At 34.1% G+C, this 12,820-nt stretch overlaps 1 protein-coding gene across 1 annotated transcript in view; it reads right to left on the reverse strand.

Moving 5' to 3' along the window:
• SPAG16 (sperm associated antigen 16) overlaps positions 1-12,820 on the reverse strand; it is a 1,020,752-nt gene that overhangs the window by 307,479 nt on the left and 700,453 nt on the right. Inside the window, exon 14 of the mRNA XM_059168131.1 lies at positions 10,452-10,517. Coding sequence (XP_059024114.1) covers positions 10,452-10,517 — 66 coding nt within the window. The remainder of the gene's footprint in view (positions 1-10,451; positions 10,518-12,820) is intronic.

Genomic DNA, 12,820 nt, shown 5'->3' on the forward strand with positions numbered 1-12,820 from the left:
CCCTTTGACATTGGCCACAGCAACTTCTTTCAAGATATATCTCCAAAGGCAAAGGAAACAAAAGTGAAAATGAAATTTTGGGACTTCATCAAGATCAAAATCTTCTGCACAGCAAAGGAAACAGTCAACAAAACAAAGAGGCAACCCATGGAATGGGAGAAGATATTCACAAATGACACTACAGACAAAGGGCTGATATCCAAGATCTATAAGGAACTCCTCAAACTCAACACACACAAAACAGATAATCATGTCAAAAAATGGGCAAAAGACATGAATAGACACTTCTCCAAAGAAGACATACAAATGGCTAACAGGCATATGAAAAATGTGTATCATCATTAGGCATCAGGGAGATTCAAATCAAAACCACATTGAGATACAAGGTTACCCCAGTCAGAATGGCCAAAATTAACAAGACAGTAAACAACAAGTGTTGGAAAGTATGTGGAGAAAGGAGAACCCTCTTACACTGTTGGTGGGAATGCAAGTTGGTGCAGCCACTTTGGAAAACAGTGTGGAGATTTTTTAAGAAATTAAAAATAGAGCAATCCTATGACCCTGCAATTGCACTACTGGGCATTTACCCCAAAGATACTGATGTAGTGAAAAGAAGGGCCATCTGTACCCCAATGTTCATAGCAGCAATGGCCACAGTCACCAAACTGTGGAAAGAACCAAAATGCCCTTCAACAGATGAATAGGTAAAGAAGATATGGTCCAGGGTGCCTGGGTGGCTCAGAGGGTTAAGCCTCTGCCTTCGGCTCAGGTCATGATCTCAGGGTCCTGGGATCGAGTCCCGCATCGGGCTCTCTGCTCAGCAGGGAGCCTGCTTCCTCCTCTCTCTCTCTCTGCCCACCTCTCTACCTGCTTGTGATCTCTGTCTGTCAAATAAATAAATAAAATCTTAAAAAAAAAAAGAAGATATGGTCCATATACACTATGGAGTATTATGCCTCCATCAGAAAGGATGAATACCCAACTTTTGTATCAACATGGATGGGACTGGAAGAGATTATGCTGAGTGAAATAAGTCAAGCAGAGAAAGTCAAGTATAATATGGTTTCACTTACTTGTGGAGCATAAGGAATAACATGAAGGATATTGGGAAATGGAGAGGAGAAGTGGGTTGGGGGAAATCAGAGGAGACAAACCACGAGAGACTGTGGACTTTGAGAAACAAACTGAGGGTTTTGGAGGGGAAGGGGGCGGGAGGTTGGGTGAGCCTGGTGGTAGGTATTAAGGAGGGCACGTATTGCATGGAGCACTGGGTGTGATGCATAAACAATGAATTTTGAAACACTGAAAAGAAATAAAATAAAATTAAATGGAAAAAAAGAATGTAAAGAAATGATCATAAAGATACTCACTGGGCTAGAGGAAAGAATGGAAGAACTCAGTGAGACCTTCAATAAAGAGTTAGAAAATATTAAAAAGAATCAGTTAGAGTCAAAGAATATAATAACTAAAATAAAAAAACACAGTGGAGGGAATCAAGAGTAGATTAGAGGATACAGAAGAACTATCAGCGATCTGGAAGGCAAGGTAATGAAAAGCACAGAAGCTGAGAACAGCAAAAAAAGAAAATAATTTTTTAAAAATGAGGGTAAATTAAGAGTTCTCTTACACAACATTAAGTGAACAAGCATACGCACTATAGGGGTCCCAGAAGAAGATAGAAAGAAAAGTATGGAAAATTTATTTGAAGAAATAATAAATGAAAATTTCCTTAATCTAAGGAGAGGAATAGGCATCCAAGTCTGAGAAGTATGGAGAGTTCCAAACAATATGATGTCAAAACCATAGCACATAATGATTTAAACATCAAAGGTTAAAGATAGAGAATCCTAAAAGCATCAAGAGAGAAACAAAAAATTATCTTCAAGGGAAAATCTTATAAGGCTATCAGTTGATTTTTTAGCAGAAACCTTGCAAGCTAGAGAGAAGTGCCATGATATATTCAGAGTATTGAAGGGACAAACAAGAATACTTAACACAGTAATGTTATCATTCAGATTTGAAAGAGAGATATAGAATTTCTGAGACAAACAAAAGATAAAGTAGTTTATCACCACTAAACCAGCCTTATAAGAAATGTTAAAGGGACTTCTTTAAATGGAAAATAAATGACCATACTTAGAGACATAAGAAAAATATGAATAAAAAGATGTAAAATATGACCACATATACATAAAATGGGGAAGGGAGTTTTTTTAAAGATGTATTTGAGCTTACATGATTTCCAAATTAATATGAACTGCTATTTACTTAGAATGTTACATATGAACCTCAAAGGTAACCACAAACCCCCAAAAATAAAGAGAAAGAAAGCCAAATAAAACACTATACATACTCATTGCTTAAAAAGGAAAAGAACACAACAAGAAGAAAGAAACAAAAACTACAAAAACAATCAGGAAACAAATTTTAAATGGCAGTAAGTACATACCCATCAATTACCTTAAATATAAATGTCCTAGGGACACCTGGGTGGCTCACTTGTTAAAGTAGCTGTGTTTGGCCCAGGTCACAATCTCATGTTCCTGGGATCAAGTCCCACTTCTGGCCCCTTGCTCAGCAGGGAATGCTGCTCACCAGACTTCTGCCTGGTCTGCCTGCTGCTTCCCCTGCTTGTGCTCTGTCTCTGACAAATAAATAAGTAAAATATTTTTTTAAAGTAATTATAAATGGCCTAAGTGCTCCAATCAAATTAGAGTGGTAGAATGGATATAAAAACAAGGCTCATCTATAAGTTGTTTACTGGAGAGTCACCTCAGACCTGAAATTGCATCCAGATTGAAAGTGAAGGTATGGAAAAACATTCACCAAGCAAATGGAAGTACGAAGGAACAAAAAAAGCTGGAGTAGCAGTACTTATATCAGACAAAATAGACTTAAAAAAAAAAAAAGACTGTAATAAGAGACAAAAAAGGGCATTACATAAAGATAAAAGGATCAATCCAACAAAAGTATATAACAATTGCAAATATTTATGTGCCCAACATTGGAGCACCTAAATACATAAAACTAATACTAACAGACATAAAGAGAGAACTAGATGGTAATACAATAATAGTAGGCAACGTGAACACGCCACCTAAATCAATGGATAGATCACCCAGACAGAAAATCAATAAGAAAACAGGCCTCTGAATGGACATAACAAATACATATAAAACATTCTGTCCAAAAATAACAGAATATACATTCATTTCAAGTGCACATGAAACATTCTCCAGAATAGATCACATATTGGGCTGTAAAACAAGCCTCAATACATTTAAGAAAACTGAAATACCATGCAACTTTCCCAACCACAATGGTATAAAACTAGAAATACATCACAACAAAACATATTGAAAAAACACAAACATGTAGAGACTAAGCAACATGATACTAACAACCAATGAGTACGTAAAGCAATAAAGGAGGAATCAAAAAATACATGGAGACATATGAAAATGAAAACACAGCAGTCTAAAATCTCTAGGATACAGTGAAAGCAGTTCTAAGAGGAAGTATATGGCAATACAAGCCTACTTCAAGAAACCAGAAAAACTCTAATAAACAATCTAATGTTATGCATGAAGAAAGTAGAAAAAGAAGAACAAAGCCCAAGGTGAATGGAAATAATAAAGATCAAAATAGAAATAAGTAATGTCTAGCTAGCTAGATAATAGATAGATAGATAGATAAATATCAGTGGCACCAAAAGTGGTTCTTTGAAAAGATTAAAAAAAAAAAAAAAAAAAAAAAGAAAACTGGCAAAAACTTAGCCAGACTCAAGAAGAAAAGAGAAAGCACTCAAAAGCAAAATCAAAAAAAGGAGAAATAACAGCTGATATCACATAATACAAGGGATTATGAGAAAACAATGGAAAATTATTTGCCAACAAACTTGACAACCTAGAAAAAATGGACAAATTCTTAGAAACATATAATCTTCTAAAATGGAACCAGGAAGAAATAGAAAATCTGAATAGACTAATTGCAGGTAACAAAATTGAATTGGTAATCAAACAATTAAAGTCCAGGACCAGATGAATTTATAAGTGTGAACTACCAGACATTAGAAGAGTTAATATCTATTATTCCCAAGCTATTAAAAAAAAAAATAGAACAGGAAGGATAGCATTCAAATTTGTTCTATGAGGTATTACCCTGACTTCAAAATTAGTCAAAGAAAGAAAAGTACAGGCCGATAAACCCGATGAACATACACACAAAAATCCTCAACAAAATATTCGCAAAATAATTAGGTGAGATATATTCCTGGGATGAAAGGATGGTTGAAAATTGGCAAATCAGGAATGCCTGGATGGCTCAGACAGTTAAGTATCTGCCCTTGGCTCAGGTCATGATCCCTGGGTCTGGAATTGAGCCCTTCGTTGGGCTCCCTGTTCATTGGGGAATCTGCTTCTCCCTGTCCCTCTGCCTGCCATTCTCTTTTTGCTTGTGCTCTCTCTTTCTCTGTCAAATAAATAAATAGTCTTTTAAAAAAGCATTGGAAAAATCAATCAATGTCATATACAACATGAAAAAAATGAAGAATAAAAATCACATGATCATCTCAATAGATGCAGAAAAAGCATTTGACAAGGTTCAACATTCACTCATCATTAAAAGCTCAATATAATAAAGATCATATATATAAGACCATATATATAAGAAATATATATAGTAATATATATATATAATATATTAATATAATAAAGACCATATATATATGAAACCCCACAGCTAACATGATCCTTAATGGTGAATAACTGAGAGCTTGCCCTTTAAGCTCAGGAACAAGACAAAGATGTCCACTGTCATCACTTTTATTCAACATAGTATTAGAAATCCTAACCACAGCAAACAGACAAGAAAAAAGAAGTAAGAGGCAACTGCATTGGTAAAGAAGCTAAACTGTCGCTATTTAAAGATAACATGATACTTTTCATAGAAAATCCTAAAGATGATACCAAAATCTACTAGAAATAATAAATGAATTCAGTAAAGTGTCAGGATACAAAATTAATACACAGAAATCCATAGTGTTTTTATACATTAACAGGAAAGTCACAGAAAGAGAAATTAAAAACAAAGCAAAATAAAACACCATTTATAATAGCACCAAAAAGAATAAAATTCCTAGGCATACACTTATTAAAGAGATTAAAAGACCTGTACTCTTAAAACTATAAAACACTGTGAAAGAAATTGAAGACACAAACAAATGGAAAGATATTTCATGCTCATGGATTAGAAGAATATTAATAAGATGCCCGTAATACCCAAGGCAATCTACAGATTCAAGGCAATCCCTATCAAGGTACCAACAGTATTTTTCACAGAACTAGAATAAATAATACTAAAAGTTGTATCGACCAAAGACTGAATAGCCACAGAAATTCTGAGAAAGAAGAAAAAAACTGAAGATATCACATCCCAGATTTCAAGATATAATCCAAACAGTATGGTACTGACACTTGGCTGAATAGAATAGAGACCCTAGAAATAAACTGATATTTATATGGTCAATTAATCTAAGACAAGGGAGATAAGAATACACAGTGGGGAAAAGACAGTCTTTTCAATAAATGGTTCTGGGAAAACTGGACAGCTACATGTGAAAGAAGGAAACTGGACTACTTTCTCATACCATACACAAAAATAAATTCAAAATGGATTAAAGACCTAAACAAGAGACCTGAAACAATAAAAATGTTAGAAGAGAGCATAGCAGGAATTTCTCTGACATCAGCTATAAACATGTTTCACTGCACACTTGTGCAATGCTTACAAATTCTATATGACCCAATAATTCCACAACTGTGTATTTATCTACCCAAGCAAAATCAAGATACTAAATCAAAAAGACATACACACCTCTATGTTTGTTGTGGCATTATTTAAAATAGACATGGAAACAACCTAAGTGTCCATCAGTAGACAAACAGCAAGGGAAACAAAAGCAAAAATAAACTATGAGGACCATATGAAAATAAAAAGTTTTTGCACAGCAAAGGAAACCATCAACAAAACAAAAACGATAACCTACTGAATCTGAGAAAATATTTGCAAATGATATATCTAATAAGGGGTTATCCAAAACATATAAAGAATGCTTGCAATTCAACACACACACACACACACACACATCAAACAATCTGGTTTAAAAATGGGCAGAACACTTGAATAGATATTTCTCCAAGGAAGACATACAGACAGCCAACAGATACATGAAAAGATGCTCAACATCACTAATCATCATGGAAATGCAAATCAAAACCATAGTGAGATAACACCTTATATCTATTAGAATGCCTAAAATAAAAAAAGACAAGTGATAGTAAGTGTTGGCATGGATGTGGAGAAAAAGAACTCTTGTGCAATGTTTAGAAATTCTATATGATCCAATAATTCCAACACTGTGCATTTATTTACCCAAGCAAAATCAAAACACTAACTCAAAAAGATATATACACTTCTATGTTTATTGTGGCACTATTTAAAATAACCAAGACATGGAAGCAACCTAAGTGTTCATCCATAGACAAATGGATGAAAAGGATGAGATTATGTCATTTGAGACAATATGGATGGACCTGGAGGAGATTTTGCTAAGTGAAATAAGTTAGGGGAAAGCCAAATGCCATATGATTCCACTTATAAATGGAACCTAAAAAAAAAAAAATGAGTAAACAAACAAAAAGCAGAATTATAAAGACAGACAATAAACTAATGGTTGCCATGGGGAGGTGGGTGGAGGGTTGGGCAGAATGAGTGAAGGAGAGAGGGAGATACAGGCCTCCAGTTATGGAATAAGTAAGTCATAGAAATAAAAACCAGAGCATCGGGAATCCAGTCAATGATATTTTAATAGCAATGTTATAGGACAGATGGTAGCTATATTTGTGATGAACATAGCATAATGTATAAACTTCTCAAATCACTAAATTGTTCACCTGAAATTAATGTAACATTTTGTGCCAACTATATTCGAATAAAACAAAAAACAGAGAACAACCAGTCTGATGGTACAGTATTTTAAAATCTCCAGGATTTTTATATCTTTTCTATAAAGAATGTAAATTTGCCAGGTGTGCTATGTAGAGGAAATAAGGTCAAATTGAACTGAAGTCCTTTGCAAGGAATTGATAGAATGATAACTGAAGAACCTAAGCTGGGGTAAAATGCTAAGCGAAGGCAGAGGGGGTGATAAGATGGTGAGTAAGATTTTAACTGATTAAATCTCTCAGTGAGGGAGAAAAATTGTACTGGATTTACTTAAGACCTGGAAAGACAAACAGATATGTTTAGAAAAGCATACTTGGAATTGAGATTTTGAACATGATGTGTTTACAGTTAATGACAAGGTGTTCAGAGTCCGACTTTAGGAATATGTAGCTGAGGAGAAAAGGGGTGTTGGAGAAAATGGAGTGAAGGTAGTGGTCAGAGTGGTGCATTGGCCACATATGTAGGGAAAGACAGTAATTTAGGAACTCTAGTCTTCAAAGAATGAGGGAAAGTGGCTGGGAGGTTCTCGGCAGTAAACTCTGTTCCCAGCAGTGAATCTGTTTTAGGATTTCAGTGGAATGCTGGTGTATTTTGAGTTTAATATATCTCATTTGATCCATGATCCCTCACTTAATTCTGAAAGTCAATTTTTCCTGAATGACCTTTAAACTGAATCTGACTTAGACCATACTTCCTGGGGCAGTCCTTATCAAAGAACCTAGAATCATAACCTCTGATATGTAAGAGTAGAAGGTTCAGGGTAAGATACTTAGGGATATAAAATGCAGACTGGACTTAACCTTTTTCCATACCTTTATGTTTCATTAGTACTTGGCTTTTTGACCTTTTCATTTTGATTTTATGGCCATTTTGACATACAGAATGTGTTATATTTGTTTCTGTTATTGATAGACATCCTAAGTCAACAGGTTTTCCCTTATTACATAGGCTTTAATTCCCAGACAGTTATGTTTGTTTCTTAATCTGATCTCATTACCCTTCCCATCTCTCAAATCCCTCTCGGGGGATGCAACAAGACCTACTAGAAGGCCTCATGGAATCTCCACTCAGATCAGACTACTTCCTGGAAAACTGAAGGTGGAAGACGCTCTGATAGGGATACCCTGCTCATTTTCTTGCTATGTGTTTTTACATAGTTGTTTTGTTTTGTTTTCTTTTCTTTTTAACTTACATTGAATTTTCTGTGCCTAGCAATTACTGTCAATTTTCTTTCATTTTTTTTGCATTATAAAATGGACTTAGTAATAACACTTTCATAATTCCTTAAAATGTTTCATTAACAGATTACTTTAAAAGGTTTTAAATAACTATCTATTTCCAATAGGAAGATTGGTTAAGAATAAAGACATCAAACCCTAATAATATAACATAGAATACAATTCAATTTACATAGCTTTTTAGGACCATATATAACTATTATATGCTGTATATTTGTTTCTGTGATTCTTGGTTGCTAGCTAGATAACACTGAATTTTACGTTTGTGATTTCTGCTTACAAATCTAAAATTGTAGAATTTTCCTAAAATTGTTTATATAAATAGCTAAATGCATTTTTACCTAGTGGTGCAACTTGAAGTCATATTCCTAAAGGCATCAAATATTAGCAAGTCTAGTTCTAAATAATTCAAGTTTCTGCCTGCTATATATGCACTTTATAATGCACTTATTAGAACAGCTTTGTTTGATAGTTTGTTTGAATGTAAACTCTGTCCCAATGCCATGTCCTTGAGTAAAAGTCTTTGTGCTCTTTCAGTCACTGCTACCTCCTAATCTCTTGACGTTCCTTGGAAAGTATGTGAAATGAAACAGTTTTCAAAACAACTGACCTATATAACCAAAAATTTCACCCATGAGTATCAGTCATCATCATAAAATATCATTTCCTTAATAGTTATCAAACATTTACAGCAAAGAAGAGTTAATGGAAGCATTTAATGAAGCTTGGGGATATTGATTTGGAATAGTGTGGATAAGTCCTTTAGTATGGACAAAATGTATAAACAAAAACAGGTTAGTCACATTGATACTGGACACAAGGACCTCATATTCATCATCTTGCCTTTTAATTATGTGTACTTAATGTATGTTTCCCTTGATTGCTAAATGAATAGATTTAATTTGGTTAATTTTATATTTATTAATTTTATTATTGGGATGTTAAATGATATGTCTTTTTTAGCTATGCTATGGCTTACCAAAATAAAATGCTTGACTCATAAAATAATTTATTTCATTTTAGCTTCCATTTAATTTTCTTACGGTATGTGAAGCTATAAGCCATTTAATAGATTTTTAGCATAAATATCCTATATCATATGGGTTCACAGTGCTTAAATGGCTCTATGTTTCGCTAAAAATAGAATTTCACTTGGTACCTACTACTAATCCATAATATATTGGCTCAATAGAGTTAATTAAATGGAAATTCCTTAATAAGATGAATTTGTTAAAATATAATTGTAGTTGAGCCCATCACTAATGTTCAAGGTGTCATTCACAATGCACCAGCACAATTTTAGTTGGAGCAAATAACATTCCTTTAGAAGAAATAAATTTTAGTGAACATTTTTCTTCTGTCTAAAAGAATAATAACAGCATGATAGTATCAGAATTTTGACGATGCTGTCATTTTGAAGTTAGAGGTAGGTAATCTATCAGATTAATTTTTTTTAGCTAATTGGGAAAGAAGAGGGTATGGAATTAAGAGTCACAATCTCCTGGGCATTTAGTGACAAATTAAAATGTTAGCTATAATTAAATCATAGAGTTTGAAAGGACTTGAGAGGTCATCTATCAGTCAAATAGCTTTCATCTGAGAAAGAACAAACTTAAATCATCCTTCCATGAGTACTATCTGTACCCTTTTAAAGACAACCTCAATTAGCTTAGCAACTCAAAGCAGTGTTTATTAATCTTCATAGCTGGTAAAATCATCCTGATAACTGAATACCTCAAGCTGTGGACAAACACTTCTGCTATGTCATCAAGCTTATTTGAAGAAAGATAGATTTGAAACCTTTCAGTGAGTAATTGAAAAGCTGTCAAATCAAGGTTGCTCTGTTTTAACCTGAAGAAAGTATTTTTCTTTGATGCCTTTTTTATTCTTGGGTTTCCTTTCAAGAATTTTCATTATTTTTATGATTCTACATTAATATTTATAAGTTTATATCCCACTTACTTTCTCGAAGCCCACATTAGACAAGAAGCTTTTAAAAATGTGGTTGTTCCTACCACTGTATATTGTGTGTGTTTTTTAAATTTCTAAAATCCAAACTATCTATATATTTTTTCATTGTCATAATTAATTCCTAAATTTGTTCTCTTTACCCAGTTAACTTACCATTTTACCCTGGGACTCTGTTTTAATAAAATTAATTTGTGTATATGAAATATTAAAAGAATTTATTGGGATAACTGAACTCACCCTAGGAGTGAAGGTGGCATCGTTGATAGAATGCATGTGACCATAAAGTGACTGCTCACAGTTACCCTAAGAAGACACAGAAGAAATAAAATCAAATCATTTTCACTCAGTATGTGAAATAAATCAAAAGGCAATTAATTTTATTTGTTTTAAAGTATTATGCTAAGTTTCCTTATACTGGGGCAGTATATTCCTCTCAACTTTTCTTCTTCAGGGATTTCTCCCCAACCCTGGCAGATATCTTAGCTTCCATGCAGGCTAGGATGGAAGTATGACAGAGTTAATACCCATTCCCCCATATACCTTGACAAATGGGGGATGGAAATTAACGATTAATACCTGAAACTTTGATCCCTTAGAGCTGAGTTGTCCAATCAAGTAGTCACTACCCAGCCGTAGATATGACTACCTACATTTAAATTAATTAAGATTTAAAAAACTCAATTCCTCAGTCATACTAGCCATCTTCCAAGTGGCTATTACAGCAGATGATGTAATATAGAACATTTCCATCATCAGAAAATCCTACTGGACAGTGCTTTTTAAAGGAATGCTTCTAAGGCAGTGTGTTCTACAATTATTCATCACAGCGTCCTCTGAAGTATTTAGTCTCAGTTGGCCACAGGGTAACTGGATCAAGAATGTATCCTTTATTGGGTTTGCTCTCTTCTTTAGCTCACTCTTTGCTTTTTTACTTCTACTTCCTGGAATAGCAACCAAATAAACTGCTTATTACTACTCCTGTCCCCCCAAAAAAGTATTGCTTTAGTCAAATAATAAAGTTAATACATTCTCATGATTAAAAAAATGCTAGCTTTTGCTATCAGCTACCTTTCAGAATCAGTCAAGGCTGTGCTGGTGACTGTGTCTTCTATGCTTGTCTGGGCACTGAAATTCTAGTATCCTCACTCCTATTCTATTGAGCTGGTGGTGAAGTTTCGCTAAATGACTCCATCTTGCAATTAGTATAGTTTTCAAGCCATGGGGCCAAGTAGTGAAGCCCTTAAGAGGGTACTTGTTTTCAGCACATCATTTCCATCACTGCTGGGGTTGTAGGTGGTTTTTTGTTAGTTTGTTTTAGATTATGAGATCATGTTTTAATTCCTGAGTTTTCAGTCTGGCATTATCAATATATGTATAAAAATGTTATAAAACATGTACAGTAGTATTTTTAACACAAACTAAGCATTTGTTTTATGAAAACTATTTCACATCTACCCATTCAGGTCATTTTTTCCAAATAATAACTAAAAATTAACTATAAAAATTTCAAAACATCAGTTTAAATTATTTCAAGCTAATTTGACCCATAACACATTACACAAGGAATTTTTTAAAAGATTTTATTTATTCATTTGACAGAGAGAGAGATCACAAGTAGGCAGAGAGACAGACAGAGAAGAGGAGAAGCAGGCTCCCCGCGGAGCAGAGAGCCCAATGCGGGACTCAATCCCAGGCCATGGGATCATGACCTGAGCTGAAGGCAGAGGCTTAACCCACTGAGCCACCCAGGCGCCCTACACAAGGAATTTAAATGTGGGGAGTTTTCATTTAAACACCAATTTTCAAAGGGCATTCTTAATTATCTTAGGGAAATAACACAAATATTATAGAAGAACCAAAGTAGAGAGTTATATCTGGAATATTGTTTGTAGATTCTTGTTATGGGCTAAAATTCAGATTTAAAATTCAACAATGTATTCATTCAACAAATAGTTTTGAGCAATTAATCTATGTCAGGCACAATTCTAGGTGCTTAGGATCTGTCAGTGAATAAAACAAAGAACCATGTCTTCATCAACGTTACTTTATAAGGGGAGAAGATGGGAATAGATATTGTAAAAATATCTATTAAATAGCTACTAAATAAAAATATCTATTAAGATAAAATATTTTTAAAAGATATAAAGTGTGTTAGAAGATCACAAGTTCTTGTGAAAAGAAGAAAAGTCAAACAGGGTAAGGAGTATCATGAGTTTTGAGATTAAGGGGCTAAGGGCAAACCACATTATCAAGTAGAATGATACGGTTTGACTACATTCAAAAAGTAAGGTTTGAACAAGGATGGAAACAAGCCAAGGAGATATCTGGACTAAAAGCATTTCGGAAAGAAAGAATAGGTAGAGCTAGTGTTTCAAAGATGGGAGTTTATCTTGTGTGTTTCTGCAATAGTAAGGAAGTCAGTGTGGATGGAGAGATGTAAATCAGGAGAGTACTTACTAAAGGGCTTCATCTACTCTGATTCATTACCTGGTATTTACTTAGTCCTAAACCTTTATGGATGGAGGAAAGAGTACAGCAAAGATTACAAAATGAGATATGAAAGAGTATCATCATCATGTCTCATCACAGTTATAGGACATTCATGG

Source organism: Mustela lutreola, chromosome 3, assembly GCF_030435805.1.
Source record: "Mustela lutreola isolate mMusLut2 chromosome 3, mMusLut2.pri, whole genome shotgun sequence".
In the NCBI taxonomy this organism is placed as follows: domain Eukaryota; kingdom Metazoa; phylum Chordata; class Mammalia; order Carnivora; family Mustelidae; genus Mustela; species Mustela lutreola.